The following is a 23,229-nucleotide window of genomic DNA, read 5'->3' on the forward strand; positions in this document are numbered from 1 at the left end:
CCGTGAGCGCTCGGGTGTTTCCGTGCACGCTCGGGTGTTTCCGTGACCGCTGGCGCGCCGGCGCGGCCGTTGGCGGGCGCGCGGGGCCGGAGGTCGCAGAGGGGCCGCGCCCGCGGTGGGGACGAGCCACGATCCTGCCGGGCAGGTGGGGCAACAGGGGAACTGCGGGGCGAGACAGGTGTGCGGAGGGCTCCTCTTACCTGTCCCCGCTCCCCTCCCGCCCGGGGACTCAATGCACGGACAGCAGCCATTTTGTGCGCGGCGCGTGTTCCGCGGGCCGCGCTCGGCGGCGAGGAGGGCGTTAAAATGTCCCTGGGGCGGCGGCCGCGGGTCGGGCCTCGGTGCCGGGGTGTCCCGGGGGGCGGCGCGGGAAGGACTCGTCCTGGCTCCGGCACAGCGTTCCGGGTCTCCCCGGTGTGTTCGGGGGCCCCGGGCGCTCTGCTGTCCCGGGAGAGTTCCCCGCTGTGGCGGTGCCCGGTGAGCCGCTCCCGCCATGGGCTGGGGCTCGGCGACAGGACGAGGAGGTAAACATAAGTTTCACCTCAATACGAGGGAAAACTTCTTTACGTTCAGGGTGGTCGAGCACTGTAGCAGGCTGCTCAGGGAGGCCGTGGAGTGGTCCTTTCTGGAGATATTCCAAGCCCACTTGGGCGCCTTCCTGTGTCACCTATTCCAGGTGACTCTACCTCGGTAGGGAAATTGGACAGAATTATTTCCAGAGGTGCCATCCAACCCTGACAATTCTGTGATCCTGAGTCATTTGTGACCACACCCTCGAAGTCTGCGGTATGAAGCATCCTCTATTCAGGATCGTATTAAGGTATTATAAAATATACCAGAAATGCTTTGATACCTTTGTCATGAGGCTATCGTAGGAATCAAAAGTTTTCAGTAAAGGTGCAAGTACAGATGCCAAATTTTGTCCTGTCCCCTTGTTGAAAAGGGAAGAGACGTGGCACATCTTGGAATGAGCACGTTAACCTCAAACAGAGCATCTTACCCTGTGGCTCTGTCTATGCTATTGCACCATTCATGGTAACGTTCTCAGAGACTTTTTTTCTGGTTTTGTTGTGTTTTTCTCATCACAGTGCAGAAGGCCATTGCTGAGCCGGGACTTCGGGGAGCAGTGGCAGAACTCGGGGAGGGAGCACAGGATGACTCAGCAGGGAGCTGTTCTTCAGGGTTACAATAATGAACTAGTGAAATGCATTGAAGACTTATGTATGCAAAGGGAAGAGCTGAGCAAACAAATCCAGCAAGCAGAAGAAGAAAGGAATAAACTGCAGCATGAAATTCAAGTCCTGAGTGAACAGCTGGATCATGTATGTGAAACCCTGGCCCAAAAGGTGGCTTCACGGAATGAGCTTGATAAAATTCTGGCTGAAACTGAAGCTGCTTACATGAAGATTTTGGATAGTTCTAGAACTTTACTTAATGTCCTGAAGAAGGAGGTGGGAAGCTTCAGGCATTCACCAGATATGAAACACCGTGTAATGTGAAACAGTCAAATGTTTGGACTCTACAGAGCTAAAATTCCAGTGGGTGAGAAATGTGGTTAGTCACGGAACCTTACGGCAACACTGTAAGCAGAAAGGGATATTTTCTTCCAACCTGTCTGTATGTTTTATTATTTTTAAGTGCTCTAGCAAATAGATTAAATAAAATTGCTGTTTTGCTAAAAAAAAATCTAATTACTTAAACACTACACAACTGTATTGCAAATAGGTAGCTGAGGTAGATCTGAGGCTGTTTTGACATGGTGATGCTTCAAGACTATTCTGAAGACAAAAAAAAAGCATGTTTTCTTGGTTAGTTTCAGAGGGCTACTGGTAAGTTCCTGTTTGCAAAATTAGTGGCTGCAAGTACATCAGATACAACTTTTCACTTTACAAATGGTTAGGTGTTACTGTTGGACCAAGTAGAAATTAATTATTTAGTTTCCTCCAGGAGCTTGGAGTTCTGTCTGATGCATGCACAGACTGCCTTTGTTCACAGTCACCTGTTTGGAATATGGAGGGATAAGGTGAGAAAACACGGCAAATGCAGAGCTCAGAGGGTTAAGCTGTAAGACTGTATGGTGTTTTAATACTTCTGAAGCTCTTCTGAAAAGCCTTGATTAGGAAGGAGAGGTGCTGTAGTGAAAGGCAGGTTTGGTGCAGGTGTCTCACACATTGCAGGGCACGGCAGCACCGGCAGCTGCACTGGGTGAACCTGGACCGATGGCTCAGGGATAAACAACAGGTGACTATTGCAACAGTGACTGGAAGTCCTGAAAAAATTGCTGGGATTCCATTAAAAATACAGAGATAAATGCAAGTCCAAAGAAGATAATCCTGGCTAAAAGCTACTAACAGAATTTCTGGAAACCTTTTTAGTGCCCTTTAATTCTATACTGTTCTATTAAATAATTGTAATAACATTGTAAAGAGTAGTGGACATCCTGGAACGGTGAGAAATAAACAGAAATGAAAGGTGAAGAAAAGGAGGAGTGGTTTCCATCTGTCAGGCATTCTTTTAGATGATATTAAAATAGAACTTAGTTTAGAGATCTGGGAGGACAGCATTGCAGAAATCTCAGTTTAATCCTGTTTTCTATTTCTAGTGAACCTCTCTGGTTGTGTCCATGTACATACACATGAGTTTTGTCCTGCTCATTTGTGTGTTATAGCAGGAACGATTTTTAAACTATATCTTGTAGTCAAATCTTCGTTCACTACCAATTAACTAAATTGAAAGAAGTGCCATTGTAATCTCTTTACTTGATAATGGTGTATCTCTGAGGTGCAAGTATAAAGGGTAATGCAGGTGTGAGTAGTTTAGTAATAGCTCTTCACCAGTAATAGGAAGCAAATGTTGTGTTCTCTGGTTGCCATGTTACATCAGGGATTAGTGTGACCAACTTAATCACAGTTTACTTGGATAGCATTTCCTCTGGCTTCCCTAGGGTAATGCTGAGGTGATAATATTAGATAATCTCATGGATACTGCTGTTGTAGTACCACAGCATTCAGAACCCCCTTGTTTATGTTACACAAAAATTTTGCTATTTTTAGTAGCAAAAAAGTGATTTATTTGACTGGTTGTTTTATGGCATTGTCTTCTCTTAGAATGGCAGTAGTAACTGATTTGCATCAAAATAGGAAGACTCGGGGAAAAAAGTATTAACTAAAGAGCGGGAACTTTAGTTGCATATGTACACTGCTGCTTCTTTGTATCTGCAAGGTAACTCAAAATGGTTTGTGAAAAAGAATTTGTATCTCAGAAAGTTCTTTTATAGATAACAGCACCGTTAATTTCCTGTATTACTCACACAATAAGTACAGGTTTCTTTGCCTTAAAATAATCCTAAATAATTCCTCTCGTTCTACTGAGGCGGTTAAAACTAAAGTTTGAAGAGAAACCTTACAAGTCTTTAAAGAAGTCTACTCACAGCCATTATTACATCTAACTGTAGCTATTACAGTGTCAAAACTAAAATACTGCAGATGCTTGAATTTTTTGTTACAAAACTAAGGGGAAAACGTAACTGCTGGCTGGTATTTACACACACTGAGGCTTCCCAACATTCAAATAAAAAGATGAAATGTTGTTGGAATTCCATTTAGTGATCCCAAACTGTAATATTTCCATTTAAAATCGAATTTACAAATTGGGGGGAAATAATACGTCTCTAGGGCTTGACTGTAGAATGAGTGTTATGTGGCAGTCACTGTTCACCTTCAGAGCTGTAATTCAAAATAGTGCTTACAAACATATTCTTTGTTAACCCAAATGAACTTACTGTATCCTTTTATTGGTGTAAACCTTTCTCACTGTTTTTTCAGACAGCATAAATCTTGACAGAAACAGCCTTTGGTAAACAGCTTCAGTTCAGAATAGGAGACAATAAACTCAGTTGGTACACAGTATTGCTGGAAGAGATGATAATGTGCAGGTTGCAACAGCTCTGGTAGGGCTGGCCTGCAACAGAAAGTTTACCTGAAATAAGGCAGATTGTAAGCTTAAAGCATCATACTTATTCATGACTTTATATTGAATTTATATGACTCTCTCAGTTGGATCTGATGCTTTGGTTGAGAGCTTACAGTCTAGCAGCCTTAATGACAAAAGTTGGGTTCCCAAACTGTAGTGTCTAAAGTGCTGTGTTGGGTCTCTTGCATCTTATTGGATTTGTGAGGAGATGTGGTTTTTGAAACTCCTGACTGTGCTTCTTTCAAAGGTCTCATGCAGTGCACGTAGAGCACTGGTCTAAAGCTCTGGATTTATGTAAAGGCACCACTGCCTGGTTTCCAGGGAACAGAACATAACTGCATGAGATGATGATTCCCAGCTTTTATAGTAATGCTTCTTAAATATGTGCCCAGCACTTAAAACTCCAGTGATCAACAGGTTTTTATTTGACTGTTGACTCCTTCTAAGTAAACATAAGTTTATTTTGTATGATGGAGTTTGGTGGTTATCAAAGAAAGTGCTTGTGGGTGGTATGTTGAAGTAGTTTTCTATGTGGAAGTAGTTCTAGAAACCACGGGGTGAAGTCCCTTATACCAGCAGCCGTTCGGAATCCATAACTGTCTCCTTCTGGAGCTGCTCACCCTCCAGTTCAGGCACCTCCCCAGTGCAGTGTCTGCTCATCACCTTGCAGAAATGAGGTGAGTGAACCAGGGGTTGACACTAATTTTTAGGGTAGAGAATGAAAAAAAAGGTTGTGAATGTGAAGTCATGATTCAGGAAGATTGGAGCATGAGGGGTTGTGATAGAAAGGCAGATGAATTTCTTTTCATTTCTGTCTGCTCTAAGTGTGCTTGTACTGATCTACTGCCTATGGTTCTTGCTACCCAATAAATCAAATTTTAGGAATCATCTGAACTTCATCTGAAGTCTGGACTTTACCCCCCTTTAAGTCCACTGACAAGTCAGCAATGGAGGCAGCCTACATTTTGCTTTCTCTTTTTGCCTTTTACCTCTTTCTGGCCACACCAACGTCGCGTGCCTGGCTGCACAGTGGGCAGTTCCAGCAGGAGGCTGTGGGGTCTGAGCTCCCATCTGTGAGTAAGTGTCCTGTCAGGCTCACACAGGATGCAGCGCTGCTGTTTCCTGCCCTGGTTGCTCTCCTATGAGCCGGCATCATTGAACTGCTTGGGTTTTACAGAGAACCCTGAGTTCTGTCTGTATTACATGTATTCTGTGTGTGTCAGATTGACCATGGAGAATTTTGGCAGAGAAACGGCAGCTTTTTGGCTCTTAACTTACTGAATGGAAAAGATTTGTTTCCTTGGACTGGGAATTCTTCAGACTAGGAAAACTTAAGTATCTTCAAATACCCAAAGTTGTCCAAACAATGAAGCAAGCTGTAATCTTAACTCAGATGACTGGGTCTTGGATTGTTGTTTCAGAACTGAGTGTCTAAATTCCATCTCACTCTTGTGGTTTAAATGTGCCCCACTTCAAATGGATTAAACTAAATTAGAACAAGATACTTGTAATAGTGGAAAAAGAACATTCAGAAGATTGTTAGCAAAAGGATCAAATATCTACAGTTAACTCATTATATAGATGAGTTTTGTGCAGAAGACCAATGTCTATTACTCTTTGATTTTGCTTGTTAAGAGAAATTTGAGTGAGAAGGTGTAGCTTGTGGGAGTTGCCTTAAGTAGATTCCAGGCTCTTGTGATTTTAGACAAGTAGACAAAACAGTTCATTTATTGATTTCCTCCCATTCAGTAGTGAGTGAAGAAGTATCAGTAGATGCTTTAATACTGATTCAATTGTGTATGTCTTGGTGGGGTTTCTTTGATGGGTAAGTTTTCCAAAAATCAGAGTACTTTTTTAGGTTTATTTGTAGTGTATGTGTATTTTTAAATACAGATGTAAATATTTTTTTCTTTTGAGGGAAGGACAGACTAACCTTTGGTTTAGTTTGTACACCTATAGTTTTGTCAGTGTCTGTTATGTTACTGACAGGGAGTCAGGCACTGTGGCTGCTTCTTGGGTGTCAGTTCTATGCCTTTTTTAAACTGGCAATGGGGTTTTTATTTCTTTGTCCCTTACCTGCTTATAAATGTCACTTTAATTTGTTGCCCTGGAGTAGTCCTTGATTGTTGTCTGCCTCAGTTGGTTTTCAAATGAAGTTTTACTCATTATTCAGCTGCAAACCCCAGTTACGTGCATGTTAGCTGTTACTAAAACGTGGAGAGGTTCAGGCTTGCAGAAGAGGGAGCTGTGTATTGGTCATTCCTGGCTTTATTCTCCCTATCTGTATTCAGAATTAGCTCAAAGTATTATTTGTAGTATTCTCTTTTTGTTGTTAACATAGTTATTAACAAGTTGACACAACTTGGAAACCCATTCTGATCAAGCATGTTTATCAGTTTCAGACACAAAATCCTTTTCATATTCTGCAAGCTTACATTTTTTTAAAACCTCTTTTTAGCTTATATAGTAAGAACACTTTGAGCTGAATATCAGCATGACAGACTCATGTAGTGAATGGGTTTTTAATACAGTTGGTATTCAGGGCTGAATTATATTCTGTGAGGTGTTTGAATACAAAAAAATAATTCTTCACATGCTTATGCAGTTGTTTAATAACAGAAATCTTGCTAGACATTTGTGTTGCTTACTTCCCAATACTAAGTGGGATTAATTGCTATAATTTAATTAGTCCTTCTTCAAGTATTGTTGCTAGCATAAAGAGAATGGATACTTCTTCCCAAGGGGATGTAGGGCAAAAGAGGAGCTGCCTTTTTAGTAGAGACCACCCATCTGTAGAAAGAGAGTTAGCCTCATTCCATGGTCCAGTGATGTGAGACGATTCAAACAAACTGGTTAGAAGGGTCATAGTTTCCTGTTCCAAGATGCTCTGAAGGAAGCTGGAAAAGGGAACTGTCGGCCACACGGAATGCGATACCTGATCACAGTCAGGTTATCTTTAATGCAGGAGGTCAGGCACAGCTGGAACCAGTGTAGCTGCTGCAGTTCTGGGCTCGGCAAGGTTTGTTTTGCCCTGCCAAAAAGCAGCTCACCATTTGGGACACAAAAAATTGGTACATTGTCAAGTGACTGGACTTGTTAGAAAAGTGTAACCTCTTCCTGTTCTTGAACTCAGGGAATTTTGTATTTTAATGTTACACAATACGAGTTATGACTCCATGAGACAGGTATTTATTTAAAATCCTCTTCCCTTCAGTGGTTTTTCACTGAAACCCGAAATGTTTCTTTAGATTCAAGTTGTTCAAATACCTGTGACCAAAAATACAGATACTCAAGTTCCACTGAAGCCCACAAACCTGTAAGTGGTTCACACTCACTGTGTAGTACACCAAGATTCTGGTCAAGTGCAGTCTAACCCCTCAATCAAGTTGCAAATTTTGTGGCTTCCCTTAGCTGTTCAAGTTGTTTGCAAGAAGCATTGCTGACTCAGTTTGGAATGTCCTTTAGGGTTTTTGTTTGTTTTTTGATGAAGTTATTCCATTGAGGCCTCCCGTGGCACTCTGCCATGTGCAGGCATGTTGTACATGTGTATGTGTTTTCTTTGGGAATGTCAGAAGGAAGCTACGTGTACAGCAGCAATTTAACTGAAACATTTGGGTTTGTTTTTAAAAGTGTTTTAAAATGACACGTATACATAAATATATATATATTTACACAGGATATGTAAGCAAATGCTTCCAATGAACAGATCACAAAGTACTCTGTAGAGAATGTTAATATCTTTATCTCCCTTGATAGACAGTGACACGTAGTAGTAATCTGCCCCAAATCAGAGACAGATCTGGGAATTGAGGCTTTGCTTTTTCAGCCTCAGCTGAATGCTCTGACTTGGATTGTGTCCCAGGGATTCCTGTCCTGTTTGATATTTTGTCATAAACCGATGGGATTATACATTCCTAACCTGTGTGTTGGGGGAAGGGATGGATACAACTGAGTAGATGCATACTGTTGCTCACTCCACATTGCATGTGGCATCATGATGCTGTTTAAAAGTGTTAACTCTTTCTTGATGGATGCACCCTGCATGACAAAGTATCACAGCTCCAGAATGGCCATTCTCACCTTGCAGATCTCTGTCCAAGCTCCTCTTCACAGGTGTTTGGGACCCGACTGTAGGAGGTGGGTCAGAGGAACAGGAAGAACTTTTAATGATAATTACTATTTAATTACCTTTCAATAGCCTAACATTTTTCAGATAGCTTGTCTTTATAGACCCTGCTTATTATAAGGCTTCTTATTACCTTGTGTTAGTCTATGTAGGACCACCAGGTTTTCTACAACATGGAGACTCCTTGGTGTTTAAATACAGTGGGATGTCTGAATTCTAGCCCATCTGTAACAGCACATAACAGTTCATCTAGACCACAGAACAGCAACAGGCTATGAGGCAACCAGTGCCACCACAGCTGGATTTGGGTTAATTGAAGCAACATGGCAAGTGAGGAACTCTGGAGAGCTGGATGGATGGGGCTCTCTTGTAGTGAAAAGAAGTTGGCTGTATGAATTCGGATTAAAAACTAATTTAGGACAGGTGACACCTGACAGCACTATTCTTTTATTTCACATATGACAATAAAATATCTATACATTAAAATGTATATATATATGTACTAAACATTGTAATAAGTATAGAGAGTTCTTGCTAGAAAGCTGTCAATATTTCAGTACTGTCTGCCATTAGAAAAGACAGTTTTAAAAGGCTGGATATTAACAGCTTGTTTCAGGTTATGTACTCTCAGCCTCCACAGTCTTCCTACTACATAAGCCATCATTTGTAACCCCATCCTCATCTTCCTCCTGCAACCATTTGTCTCTGTTTCCTACCCCCTTGCTTACTATGTTTTTAGTTATCTCAACCTGCTGACCAGAAACACACTGCTCTTATAACATGTGGTGGGTCAGAGATACTTTCAGTATCTTCATATTGTCCAGGCATGCTCTGCCACACTCGGGGAAAAGTGTTTGTAAAGATAAACAGATTTCATTCAGTTTGGTAGTGCCCCAAAAGTTACAGTTGGGCTGGGTGAGGATATTATATTGTAGAGGAACAGCAGACACCTGATCTGAGGCAAGTTTCATCCTATGAAAAACCCATCCTAAAGAGGCTTGTAGTTTGAAGTGATGGATGTTCCTAATATGCTGTGGAAACTAAAGAACAGAAGTTCATTTTGTTTGTCAGTGAGAATATCTTTGTCACAGCAAATGTAGACTTTACTTGCAGTCTTCTGCAGATAACAAAGTTCTATATGGGATGCTGTAATTTACTTAGTATTAAGGTTATATTCAGAGTGATGTTTGTTCCAGAAATGTTTACTCTGTGTTTGGGAAAAGATTATAACTTGAAACTAAAAAGTGGAAAAGGAATATAGTGCTGGACCTTGCAGATAATGGTCTCATTGAGGAAGCCATTATAGGTCAGCTCTGTCTTCAAAGCTCTGAGTGTGACCTGTGTTGCAAAAGAATAAACATGTGCTGAGACACAGTGGAGTGCGCTCACAGTAAGGCTACTTCTAAAAAGTTATGTGAAGACATATGTATTCAGCAAAGTTCTTTGCAATCTTGCTCTATTTTACAAACTATTCCCCAGTAAGGTGCAGTAGAGATAAACGCTGCAGATGCCCTCGAGTGCAGAGAGAAAGGAGAGGCAGCTACAAGTCTGCATACTGTGAAATCTCTGGGTACCAACAGAGTCTGCACAGACCTTTATAATGTTTTAAGGAACAATTGGTCTTCCTACTGTCTGGGTGACTGAATGCAAACAGTTTTTGAAAGAGAACAGGAGCTGAGTTATTTCACACTGGCTGAAGTCCTGCTGGTTTACATGAAGGTTTCTGTTTTTATTTACTGATAGCAAAGTCTTGGTGACAAACTGCCTCCTCCAGATCAGACAAACTCTGTTTTCTTTTATTAGAGTGCATCATTTTGTCTTTGACAAAGAGCAGACTCCTGATAATGTCGTCAAGGAACCCTGGGCAGGGCAGTACAGACCTCCGTCAAAGAAGAGGAAAAGCACAAAATTTCTGGCCATGGTTTGAATCAAGGGGTTGCTTGCAAAAGTAGCAAGTGAGAGGATTTTTTAATTTTTTTTTAACTTGTTCCTTTCTACTGGCCTGAGTAGGAATTTTGATCCTCTTTAAAGTTATGAATAATAATAAATAGGATAATTTGCTGCAAGAAAAAACAATTCCACATGGGAGGTACCTAAAGCTGCCCCATGGGAGCTTTATTTCTTCCTTCAGAAACATTTTCATAATGCAAATTCTAAAAGTCAGCAGCCATTGAAGGGAAGGAGAAACAACAAAATGCTGTGTTTGCTTGTCATTGGAGACCAGTTAGTCTTCCAGTAACTTCACTTCTATGTGCAGTTTCTTGGCTGCATTTTGAGCATGTGGATTTTTGGTCTCAGTTCTGTCAGTCCAATTCTTTTTTTTGTAATTTTAGATAATAAAGCAGTACAAATTGTTGCTCAGGTATGTATGAAATTTGTCTATAAATGTTAGTTAAGAGACCTTTCCACTGGCTTAGTATGCCATGTATTATCCCACTTATGTAGCTAGAGTGAAGCTTGGTTCTCAGACATTAAGGTGGCTTTTTAGCTTAGATTAACGGATATATCTCTTACAGTTTCAATTGTTGGTGAAGTCAGAAGCAACCAAATACAGTGAAGTGTAATTTGGCTTTTGTGGACTTAAGTTAAAACTTCCCATGTTGCCTTATATGAACACTTTTAAATAACTTCTGCATTTGGTTGATTGGTAGGACAGCACAGCCAAATGTTTTAAAGAGGTATCAAACCCCATAGAATCACATAGGTTGGAAAGAACCTCCAATATTGTTATGTCCAACTCTTGCTCCAGCACCTCTGTGTCTTTCTTGTGAAGGGCCCAGAATTGAACACAAGATTCAAGATCATTTGCCTTGGCTTACAGTACATTTCCTGAATAATCTTGACCAGGAGAGATTTTAAGTGTAGTACCTGTTCAGAGCATGGATGCTCAGAGCACAGCACAGCCATTTCTCAAGCCAGTCATCCCCACAGCACATGAACAAGCCACTTGGTTTTGAGGAACATGGGACAAGGGGGCACCTTGTGGGTGCTGGTACATAGCAGGTGATGAAGTAAGGTAGTGTACACCACACCAAAATGCCTCAGGTAGGCTCATCTTGAGGCAGTTGGGAGAACTGGAGAGTCTCTTCTTTGTTTCTCTGTGTGAAGTGTAACTGAAGTAAATATTTGTGTGTGCACCTGTGCTGCTCAAGCTGCTTGATGCTACACTAGGATTGTTACAGTGGAAAATTATTGTACATATGTAGTTAAAACAATCTCCTTAGCATGAGCACAAAGCCTCTAAAACTAACCAAAGTACTGCAGTGTTACTGGATTTTGAAGTGTGAACTTCTGACTCTAAAGCTGTGGCCTGTATGGGAGTCAAAGAAGTAACAAACTAATTTTAAAATTCTGGAATGAGTTTTGAGATAATACTAAGAATAAGTGCCTGTGGATTTTATACCACAAGGCTCACGGCAAGTTGGTGGGTCTCATGCTCTGCTTGCTGTTGCTCTGGATTTTAATATTCTGGATTCTTGGTGTGTTTCTCAAAAGCCTGTCTCCTGAAACCAAGGCACCTTCTTTGTCCTTCTCCCCCCACCCTTTGAAGATACATTTCTGTTTCTTGTGAGGAAAAAGATGAAACAACAAAAGCAAGTAAAAAGCCTCAGAAATGCAAATATAAATAATTCTAGATATTTTTAATTACTTAACAACAGTCAATCCCAGAAACTGGTCATATTGAAAATTTCACACTGTGTTATACTTTAGTCAAGTCAGAAATAATTTTGATGGCTTTAAGAAAGGCACTCATTCCATGGCTGTAGGTGTGCTGTGGGACTGAACTTGCTTCCTCTGCATGTATATTTAAATTCCTCTCTTACTGTCTTTAGCCACTTCACCAGCTTTCTGCAGTCACTATGTATTAGTCAGAACTGTCAGAGAAGCTCCTAGTCCAGCCCCAACATGACCTGCGTGTGTCATGGAGCAAGGTCTGGTTTGGAGACGGAGTTCTGGAGCTTCCAGGTCAGCAGAGGCTGGAAGCCCCATGAGGCAGGGGAAGGAGGGCTGCTGACTCCTGAGAGTGTGCATGTAGCAGCAGTACGTGGCCTGTCTTCTGCCAGGAGGAATGTCAGTCTGGCATGATGCTTCCCAGAATCAGGAATGTTAGAAGAACAAGCAATTTTAGGGCTGAAAGAGGGTCTAGGGAATCTCACAATATCACAATGTATTTAACTCCTGTATATGAATATAGGAAAGGTGAAAGGGAAGATGACTGAAGCAGAAGGGTTTTGTAGTACTGGCAGAGCTTGCTTTGGAGTCCAAAAGACCTAAAATATGATCACACCATCTAGCTGGAGACGAAAGATGGGATTTAGAAACAGAACAATTTATCAAACTGAAGCTAAAGATGGAAGTAAGTATGCTGTATAAAGAGCAAGATGAAGGCAGACATTTTGATAAAACTAATGAGAGGACAAACAGCTGCAACATCGAGAGGACTTTTCTGAGAGGAAAACATCAGAACTCACAGAATTGTTTAATTTTTCAAATTTTTTTGTTTGTTAAAACATACAGATTTTAGTATCTAACATGAAGAATAATCTATCATAATACAAATCATTAAATTCTCAGCAAAATGAAGATGAATTTTGATGCCATTCCTCAATTATTTTTGACAAACGCTTTTAATTTGGCCCAAACAATAGCAAGGAGGCATTGTGGGTATCATAATATGCAATCTAGACCTGAGTGATTTGTTTCAGTCATCACAGAGAGGGGACAATAAGAGGAAGCATGACAGAAATATAGAAAACAATGAGTAAGGCTGCACATAATTTTGGCTGTCATATTTTTGTAATAAATCTCATAATGGTTTGTGGTTTGCTTAAAGCTTTAGCTCCCAGATTCATGTAATAAATAATCTAAGATTTCGTTACACAAAAATAAGTTTCTAATTTTTGCAATTGCAAAACCAAACTTACACAAAGCAAGAAGTGGAACAGAAACACATATTTTAAGAGACAAATGTATAAAGTTTTAACTCAAAAATAAAATCCACCTTTACTCTAAAAAAAAATCCAAAGGCATAAAGACTTGATGCTGCTGTTAGTGCTAAGGTCAGTATTTCTAGTGCATTGGTTGCACAGACGGACATTGCAAAGCCCTGTATCCCATGCTTTTCTTTCCTTAGCAACATTCTCTGAGAGACTGGAAAACAACGTGCCTCTGCCCTCTGTGTTACTTGCTTTTTCCTTCAGCGGCTGCTGCAAGCCCAGCGTCTGATTTCAGTTCTGATTTGGAATAACTCCAGGGGCCATCCCGCTTCTTCCCTCCTGAAGGGCTGGTGGCAGGGAGGGGAGTCAAGACTATTGTTCTCCTTCCTTGTGTTGCTCCCACAGCAGCAGCCAACATTGTTCTTTTTTATTTACTTCCCCCCTCTCTAAACCAGCAGGGCTTGCAGCAGCGGGATGCAGCTCTCCTCATTAGAATAATTAGCCTGATTTATGAGAGAACCCAGTGAAGGAGAGCTCTCTCAATACAGTGTTCCCCTCTGCAGGCTGGGCACTCACCCAGCTGCTGGCAGCAAGTGCTGGGCCTCCCTGCGGGCTCATGTGCTGCCCCTCAGCTGCCAGGCAGGGTGGAGTGCACCAGCTCTTCAGCCTTTCACGTCAGGGAAAATGAATAGGTATGTGCAATAAACACTTTCTCACTTCATGTATTCTTCATAAGTCATAGTTTCTGAGTTAATAATGAAAGTCTATCTGTAGAAATAGAAAGGGGGAAATCTCATCTTGGACCCTTAGTGTTAACTAAGTAGAAATTTGGGCTTATAAAATGCTCCTCAAGCAGGTCTGCTGTGTCACTGGAACAAACAGTGAGAGCTGGTACGACTTTGTTCTTCTGCTCCATGGAAGTTTTCCATTACTTTTATTAAAGGCTGATGTATGAGTTAGGAAATTTCCTTCTTCCAGGGAAAATGTTAGGAGTATTCTTTGTTCATCACATCTCCTAAGTATCTTTGTGGCAAAATACAGTGTGTTCCTGGGAAGTTCTTTCCTGCTGCACTCTGGAAGACCCATTTAAAATGCATACAGACATACTTAAAAATGCATTTAAGCTTTTAAAAATGTATTATACAAGCAAACAAAAAATAAAATATCATTGGTAACTCTGCCTCGTGTTTCTGCCAGGCACCAGAATCAAACACCAAACTTGCAGAAGTTGCCAGCAGTCTGCACTTCCCAGTGCAATGTTTGTGGTCACCTTTATGAAAGAAACATACCCAACACTTATCTATGCTAACAGGATGGCATTTGTAGTGCCTGAAGGACAATTAAATCTTTTTGTAATTACCACCCAAGTCTATGAGTCTATGAGAGTATTTTTTGTTTGGGAGCAGATTGATGCCAGAGTTTGAAGAGGAGTTACTCATGTTCCATAGCACTTCATATTGCAATGTCCATGAAAATTCTCAGTGAACCCAAGGAGCTGCCTGTAGAACAAAGCTAGAGAAGTCAAAGCAATAAAAGAATAAAGTGTATGTTGCAAACTGACATGAAAATCTTACTGTAATTGCCTATACCAAAATGCCTCTTACCACTCATAGGGAAAAGCACATCAGCATCCAACATTTTTTGCCACCTTCACAGTGTCTCAGGCGCTCTTGATACAATCTCTGCTGGAACATTTGCCTCTGTCTTTTGCATACACAGAAAAGCAGTGCCAGCCCCAGTTTCATCCATCCCATTCCCTCATGCGAAGCCTCAGTGTGTTTTTGGCTAATCAGGCTGGCAATTCTGACTGGCACAAAGTTGATCAGTGTGGAAATAAACCCTCCTTCTACAGACTTACTTTCCAGAAACTGAGCAAGAACATTCCTCTTCAATTTTGCAAGGCGGGTGAGACATAGGGAGGGCAACTCCTGAGAGCTGGTGCTGCACTTTAGAGCCAGATGAAAAGATTTGGGGCTTATTACTACCTTACTACTGTGTTCACCAGGAAACAGCATCTGAAAACCTATCCAGACCACGGCTTTACTGTTCAGAGGTCATTGTTTTGTAAGGTAAATTCACCACCTGATTTTTTGTGCCTCCAGACACATTCTCTGATGGACACGGGGCATGGCCATGGGAAGAACTCAGTGTTGCTGTGTGCAAGGGAAGAGACACAACTATGGAGAAATGGTTAAACACTGTGCAGTGTGCCTCTCTCCTAAACAATCGTACTGTACTTGCTTTCCTTCTCAAAATCGCTGCCTTGGGGAGGTAAAGAATTACCATTGCCATAAACCGTAATCAAGATCAGATGTGCAAAGGGAAAGGCCTTGCTCAAATATCAAAGAGATCTTAAACTGCCAAAACAGAGCAAGAGAGAGAAATCCTGAGGGAATCAGAGCTATAATTTATGACTGACCTTCATTTTAACTGGGAAATGTATGCTCTTGAATGGCAATGCTCCTGTGAATGCATGTTTTGTTTTGTTTCAGCTTATTGGTAGTCTCTGCTGCAGCAGTATTAATCTAAGCTCCCAAACAATGAGCCAGGGATGAGGAATCAAATATGCATTCCAGAAGCATTTTTCTGCGCTGCACTCATCTCAGCAGTGACAGTGCCCAGCTTTATCATCCCCTCTGCCACAGCATTGCCTTTGGGGGCTCATTTCTTTGTGTTTGCATCATCACTTGCCCAAATGACTCCACATTTTCTGCATTCTCATAACCCAGTTGTCTGGAGAAAAAACGAAATCAGAACTCTTCAAGGGGATTTTTGCTGCCACGGGAACAGATGAAGTCTAGATGAGCTCTAAGTCGTTCAGAGTCCGAGCAATACAAGAGAAAACAGACATACCAAATCTTTGCAGTCAAATATAAAAGCACAGCACCATGGTGCCTCAGCCTCCCATGTGCTGCCTCCCTTTCTGAATTTCACAGGGTAACATCTGGGGACCCGCTATGCTTCAAAAAAGTTAGATTAAAATCCAGTTTCAAACTTATCTTTGTTATAGACCCAAACTGCACACTGAACTTTGGGGGAATTCGGATCCACATTTCCAGCTGTATTGCATGGCTCAATTCCAGACGTAGTTTAAAACAAAGACGCTCAGCTGCTGTCAGCTGAAGGGCAGTATTGGGTTCTCCTGGTTTCCCATCAGATATGCTGTATTAAAGCAAATACTCATTTTCATAATCTCAGAATTATGCTCTGAAATTCTTTTTAAATTCCAGGTAAACATTTTGATGAAAAAGCTCATTTTCTAAATTCTGCCTTAGAGTGAACATTAACTACAAGGAATGGGAGTGCTTAACAGGGACGATGAGAAGAACAGGTGACAGGAAAGGCTGTAGAGTTGTCCATTCTGAAGAAACCTCTCACCGAGGTGTTAGCTCTTTGTAAATTACACTTCTTGTCTGATAACCAGAGAAAGATAATCTGTCATAAGTGTCACAACTCCTTCACAGTCTCCCCTCTCAGCTTCCTCTATGAACAGCTGTCAGTATGTGTATGAAACTAACTTAAAAACCCCCAACTGGTAGTTTTGATGGCTGATGTAAACAAAAAGTGATCTTTTAAATAGAGCTTTTTCAGGTAAAACCCCCTTGGGTTGGGAGTTGTTTCTTTTTCATCATTGCAACATGTTCTGCCACACAAAATATGTCCATTTTCTGTAAATACAGAGATATCTGCAACAAATTAACTTAAGAGTTTTGGAAACACAGATGGTATTTCTTGCACTTTCCCAAAGGGCTACATTTGCTTTAGAAAAAGTAAAGATTTTAGCTATTCTGTTATTTTCAGGAGTTTGTTCATCCCCTAATTTCCACTTCACTAAGAAGAGATAAAATCTGATTTACTGTTTATCTGCTATCAAGCAGGGAGATTAAACAATTCATTCTGTCACTCGCGCCGTGTTTCTGCCGCCTGAGGCATTTCATTTAAAACCCCAGTAGGCTTGTAAGGGGAGCCGTGGAGATTCTGTGCTCACAGAGAAGACTCAGCCCCCCGCACCCCTCGGGGAGGCAGAAACGCTGCCGGGGCTCTCCCGGCGGCCAGGAGGGGGCAGCCCTGGATTTGGGAAAACAAGCGGGAAGCATTTCATAGCAGCCTTGGGCGGAGCTTGTGTACGTGAGTGTCTTTCAACATTTTTGGAATTTGCACCTCCACAATGCTGCAGGACGTTTAATTTAGGACATTCCCGGGACGGCAGAATTCCGGCGTCCTTCAAACAGAAAGGGCAATGGAAGCGCAGAGGTGCAGCAGGGTGTGCATCCGACCCACCTCATCACAGGCATCACAGGGAGAGAGCAAACAGCAGTCAGCTTGTCTTGGCTTCCCTCTAGAGTCCGTGGATAGATCCGCAACTCCCAAGACCGATTCCACACACGCAGCTATCAAAAGACCCACGCACTTCATCGTCCCCCCGGGAAAAAAGATTCAGACTTTGCAGGCAATTAAATATAACATGCTTTTTATGTCCTTAATTCAGATGCTTAAGTCGTTCACAGCAAACACTGTGAAGTAAATCATTACTCTTTCAGTTGTCATGCAAAATGGCTTAAAGATGTAACTTGCCAGTGACTGACCAACTGTTCAGAAGTGAAAGAAACATTCTTGTGGCACAGCTGTCACTGATAGACTGGCAAAACCTGCAAATGAATCCAGGGAGGAATTCAGGAATTCAAAAACCTTTGTTGAAAGTAGACCAAGTTCTCTCTCAAATGAAATGTTTGATTTAATGATGTTTATAATAAGCAAATGGTGACTGTGAGGCAAATATGAGAGCAGAGTAGCAAACTGCTCCTGCTTGGCCGTACAGCAGCACTTCCCTCTGCTCCCTGTGCTGTCTGGGATTCCTCTGGCCTTCCTGATTTGACACTTCCCTTGCTGTTTCTGGGATCAGAGAAAGCACATTTTCTATGTTAACCTTTTACAACTCAGTTCCTGTAGTACTGCACAGGGCTTTAGGATCACTCTTGCCCATTTTCTACCTGTTATATTTTGTCTTTTTTATTTCTTCACTAAACAAATAAAGAGAACAACTTAGGTAACTTAGAGTCATCTTCAGTGGCACATTCTCCAGCTTCCTCAAGGCACTGTGTGGCATCTGTCGAATCCATAGGTCAGGGGATGCAATGCCATAATCTGCCTGGATAGGAGAGACAACAAGCTACCAGCAGAGCTGGTGCCAGCTGCATCGCCAGCTTCCTCCCCTGATGTGGGAAGCCACACGGCAGCAGCTGTGAGAATGGCTGCAGGAACACATCTTCCAGTCAGCAAGAATGGACAGATCATCAGAAGGTAAACACAATACTGAGCAGGTTCAGAAATATTTTATTAGCAGAGCCTACAGTGCAAATCTGGCTACAAGCACCGCTGAGGGATCACACCAGAGCAGAGGAACTTGTGGGCAAAGGGCCACTGCACAGGCCCACTCAGTCTGGACTCGTATGCCAGTCCCAATATGCCCAGAATATGTCAGACTTGCTGCTTCTGTCCCCAGCACAGCCTCTGGCTACCAAGATGGTGAGTTCAGCCACTCCCCCAAGATTGCTCTCAAGGCTTCCCGAGGAGTTGCACAGCAGCCTTCTTGCAGGTTCAGGCTTTCCTCCTACAGGCAGCACAGCTTTATGGGAAGGGGTGGCTTCCAAGACATTCTGGTGCCAACCTGATTCCTTAGTGACACAGCTTGATTGCAATGATTGATGTTCATGCAAAACTGAGTAAAACTGCTGTAAGTTGCAAAACATTGTTCACTTGACAGAGAGCTCTTCCTTCATGATGCATGTCACCCACAGTAGCACATACAGACACTAAATTTCTTCCCAAGGCAACTGGCAAGCAGTGCTATGTCCTCATCCTGTTGTCACAGACCTGTCCAGTTTTATCCTAAGCTTGTGAAATACCCCCTTTACAGGTGTTTGCAGCTAAACCACAAACTTCTACCTCTGCTGTATCTCTCTTGCAAAACTGGATAGATCTAATGCGTTGATCAGCAGCATGTGGTGTATCATGTAACAGAGCAGGAAGGGGCTGTGCATGGTTTGACCTCCAGGTAGCTCACATACCTCCCAGGTGTAGCACATGGATTCTCTGCCATGGGACCAAATACATCCCATGTCACAGGGCCTCATCTCTCATGGTGTCAGATCTCATTATGTCCCACTGCAGAATAAACTGAAGCACTGATGGTACAGATGTGAGCCTGGAGGTGGGTGGGTTCCTGTCTGATAGTTAGCTCGTGGTTCAGGTAAGTGTGTGTTTATCATCAGAAGCATTCATGACAGAAGGAAAGCAGCACTGGAACAAAATGACAACGTGGAATTCAAAGAGGAAGCAGTCAGTATTTGCTCATAACATTTGCAGAGCTTATTTTTGCTTTGTTCCCTAAATCAGGAAAATCTATTACAGTAGTTAGGAAAGGGAAATATTTCTTTCTGTTTCTAAGCATATGAATCAGACTCCCTGCTGGCAAAAGCTGCCCAGCACATTGTGTTCAGTGATGTGTAGAGCCTGCAACTGTACATAGCACCAGGAGCAAAATGTGTGCACCTGGAAAAGGACCTTGTGTTAGCTAAGTCCCAGCTAGTTTCTGCTTTCTCTAAGCCGGTTTTCTTTTTTAAAAAGGTAAATTCCACAGGTATTTCATTTCCTTTTTTTACAAATGAGAAGTTTGGTGTTTTGAGGATGTTGCCAACTTCTGATGAATAATGTTTTGATGATGAGTGTGACCACTAGGAAACTGACAGAGATGGATAGAAACAGTGTGAGAAGTCCAAGAAAAAGTTCTACATGCCTGAAGCAAACTTTGTGAGAAATTGTGATGCCTCAGCCCAAGAGACCAACCACAAAAAGCCTGAGTTTATGGGCACATGAGCATTATTTGTATCCAAACTTCTATTACCACACTCATCCAGAGATGCAGCCACCTCACCAAACTGAGCAGATCCATGCCTTCTTCCCACCTGAGATAGCAGCAACTGTGGCCACTTTCATTTCAAAATACACAGGTTTGAGTAACAGTCTCTACCTCTGAAATAAGCCATCACTTTAATTCCCTTCTCAGCTGAAAAAAGTTAAATCAGTGATTCCAATGAGCGTATGTCAGTAGGCCACAAAATTAGGTGGGAAGGGAACCAAGTCCATCTCTCTTTTTGAAACTAGGTCAGTGCAAGTCCAAAGTGACAAGACTAAGAGGAGAGGAAATGTAATGGACCCAGTCTGTAGTCACTAAGTTAGGCACTTAGCTGGAAGTGTAATCAACCAAAGGAAAAGAGGTACATTAGTCACTTAGGTGGCAGTGTCATGGCTAAGGCTTTGAAGGAAGATTTGGGAAGGGCTCTCCCCATGTGGGTGTGCCCTTCGAGCCTGTGCAGTGGATTTTTTAGGTGAGGCACAGCGTGCGCAGAACCGGCCCAACCTTTTGCTCCTCAGGTTCATCTGCCACGGCCGAGCGAGCTTGGACAGTGACAGTGAAATCCTCAGGACTAGAACCTACAGCCCCCGGTATTCCCAGGAGGTCTCCCCTCCAAGTACTAACCAGGGCTGACCCTGCTGAGCTTTAGAGATCTGATGGGATCGGGTGTCAGGGTGGCATTTAACTGTCTGAAAATGCAGTGTAATCTCAAAGCAAAAGAGGTATGGGAACTAGTCTCCCAAGAATAAATAAGGTCTTTGGCTACCAGAGCTGACAAACCCCTGACTGAAGTATTCATTTTTCCCTGACTGCGTCTCCCTCTTGCTCCCTGTGGGCTCTGCAGTTGCAGCGCTGCAGCATGGCAAGTCCTCGCAGCCCATTGCAACACAGTTTCAAGAGCTGTTAATCAAAATTTTCAGGTTACTAAAAACAAAGGCTGAGGCCAGAGGTAAAATGAGCAAATAGATTTTCTCGGTCACACTGATCTTTATTTGCAACTCTCAAATCTTAAAAATAAAATGCCTGGCAACTTATCTCCAAGAAGACTGCAATAACGGACAAAAGACCTAAATGCTTGTTATGTGGAAAATATTTAAAACCTCCTTCATGCAGCACTGTTGTATCTCCATAACTTAAGATTAGGTATTTCTTGCAAAAAACCTTACTTTTTCAATGACAAATCCTCTCCCAACCTGTACCTTCCCTTTATGGCAGCAGCCACTTCTTAAGCCACTTCATTAGTTCTCAATCATGTGCTACTGATGAGTATGGAGAAAAGGAGGGCATGACAGACTTTCACCTTTACTAGTCCTTGCCTGACTTCATAAAACTGTGAGCCCTGTCAGACCTTATCCTTTCTGGGAGCCTCAGGGCAATTCTGAAAGACTTACCAATTCTTGCTTTGAACTTCTGTAATCATCTATGCTTTATTTTCTTTTGAAAACAGTAAGTGGGAAATGAGTTGTCCTATTCTGATTCCTTCCTGCCTGTTGTTTCTGAGGGAAGAGGCCCCTTTTCAGAGGGGTGCAAAACGTGAGCTCCAAAATTCCCACTGGCTCTAATGCAGTGGAAGGGCTGAGATTCAGGGAACCCTTTGAACATGCAGGGTGCACTCTGTGAGGGCATATAATGCAATATTCAGTACACATAGTGCTCAGAACCTCAGACCTGCTTTTCAAACACAGGCTTCTGAAGTACAGGGTTTGCAGGTAATGCAGGAGTAACACTGCCTGTCTATTACTTGTTCTGAAATTCTCAATTGCAGTTAGCATGTGGCTTGAAAAATTCATTCTAGCTGAGAGTGGGGTGTCAGATAAGGGACACATTGCTCTGGTGCCGTGTCAGATGCTCTTTTATTCTTTATCTGTGGCAGCAGAAGCACAGACAATAAAAGCTGTATCTATGACAGCTCCCTTATTGAAATGCTAGGCTCATTGTACTGCCTGTAAAGGCATAGGAAAGTAACTCCCCAGGTTTCTTTTTCTTTCTTTTTTTTTTTTTTTCAAAGTACAGACATGTTTGAACCAAGGCATTCCTACTTCTCATAGCTGCCAGCTCCTGAGCACAAGATTCAATGTTTTTCTTGTACTTGCTATGAAATGCTTAATCAAAGCCTTCCCTGCTCTGGTATAGCTGTTTCATTATTTATTATTGTAAAAGTATGAATTACTGAACTTCAGGCTTGGCAGATAAGTGAAATGGGAATGAACTTTCAGCTCTTTGGTTTCAGAAGGTGAGTAAACCTCTGGTGGAGTTTGCACACATGGTTGGAATAGTTCCCCTCGTTTACCCTGGCACAGCTCCACCGACTGCATCTGCACTGCCCCGATTCACACTTCCAGCAGCAGGGAACGTTAGAAACTCAGGGGCCTAAGACAGCTGTAACTTTTTCATATTACTTGTCCAGCTTACCTTTTCAAACAGAACATTTAAAATCATATGTGAAAAAAATAGTTATTCGTCTCCTCTGGGTTATTAAGGGGGACTTAACCAGAGAGAGGGAGGAGGAAGCTGTAAGTGCTGCACTGAGGCTGACCCTAGAAGAAGAAGTTAAATAAACAGTATAAATATCCTTTGCCTCTTGAACCAAGTCTCACACAGCATTTCTCATCTCTTTTACATAATGCTCTGGCAATAAGGAGTTCCTTTTAACCTGGTTTCCCTAGGAAATGTAGCGTGTATGTTCACACCATCTGCCTGTCACATCTCCTCGCTGGCCTTCCTCCTGCCACCCCCCATTTGTCACACTGGTGCGTGACAAGCAAGTCCAAAAGTGAAACCTGGCAGCTGAGCCCGTTAGAGATGAAAGTCTGCCCCCCCCCCAGCCGGGAGGGTAAAGGGAGTGTCACCCACTGGTGAGGGGCTCCAGCCAGCACGGCTGCACCAGCTCCTCCACTCTCCCAGAGGGGACCCGCAGGCACCTGGGATGCCACAGGAAGGAGCAATGGCACTGGGAAGCAGGAAGGAACTGGGAGGGTAAGCAGGACGTAGGAGAGAAATCCATAGGAAACCAGCCTCTGTGAGCTTCACTGCACACAGCAGTGGAGCCTGACACCAGACAGGCACTAAACTAAAGAAAATCCCTTGAATAAGCAGATGTGTTCTTTCCAAAGTATTCACTGGTGAAATAAATGAGGCCAGTTAAATAAGCTTCCATGTTAGCATCCAGCAGTACGACTCACCCTGACTTACCAGTCTGATTAACAGCAGTTAGCAATATAAAACTAGCATTTTATAATTTAGGATGGTTCATTTTAGTGTTATTTGACTTACTGTAC

The 23,229-nt window shown here is 42.4% G+C and overlaps 1 protein-coding gene across 4 annotated transcripts; it reads left to right on the forward strand.

Annotated features, from left to right (window-relative positions):
- The first annotated feature begins 35 nt into the window (after positions 1–35).
- On the forward strand, positions 36–4,896 carry LOC139674447 (microtubule nucleation factor SSNA1-like). 4 transcript variants are annotated; one of them, XM_071560782.1, is made up of 3 exons: positions 36–145; positions 677–820; positions 1,089–4,896. In XM_071560782.1, exon 3 carries the CDS (start codon positions 1,155–1,157, stop codon positions 1,497–1,499), a length of 345 nt encoding a protein of 114 aa, XP_071416883.1. In that variant the 5' UTR covers positions 36–145; positions 677–820; positions 1,089–1,154; the 3' UTR covers positions 1,500–4,896. The 4 variants fall into 4 exon arrangements, with proteins under 4 accessions (XP_071416883.1, XP_071416884.1, XP_071416885.1 ...); XM_071560783.1 differs by lacking the exon at positions 677–820 and having other exon boundaries at positions 36–178; XM_071560784.1 differs by lacking the exon at positions 677–820 and having other exon boundaries at positions 1,094–4,896.
- Positions 4,897–23,229: the final 18,333 nt, after the last annotated feature.

This window comes from Pithys albifrons, chromosome 7 (assembly GCF_047495875.1).
Source record: "Pithys albifrons albifrons isolate INPA30051 chromosome 7, PitAlb_v1, whole genome shotgun sequence".
In the NCBI taxonomy this organism is placed as follows: Eukaryota; Metazoa; Chordata; class Aves; order Passeriformes; family Thamnophilidae; genus Pithys; species Pithys albifrons.

Excerpts from the sequence above, each read along its gene's own strand:
- LOC139674447 (XM_071560783.1), top strand. The coding sequence starts at position 1,155 with ATGACTCAGCAGGGAGCTGTTCTTCAGGGTTACAATAATGAACTAGTG.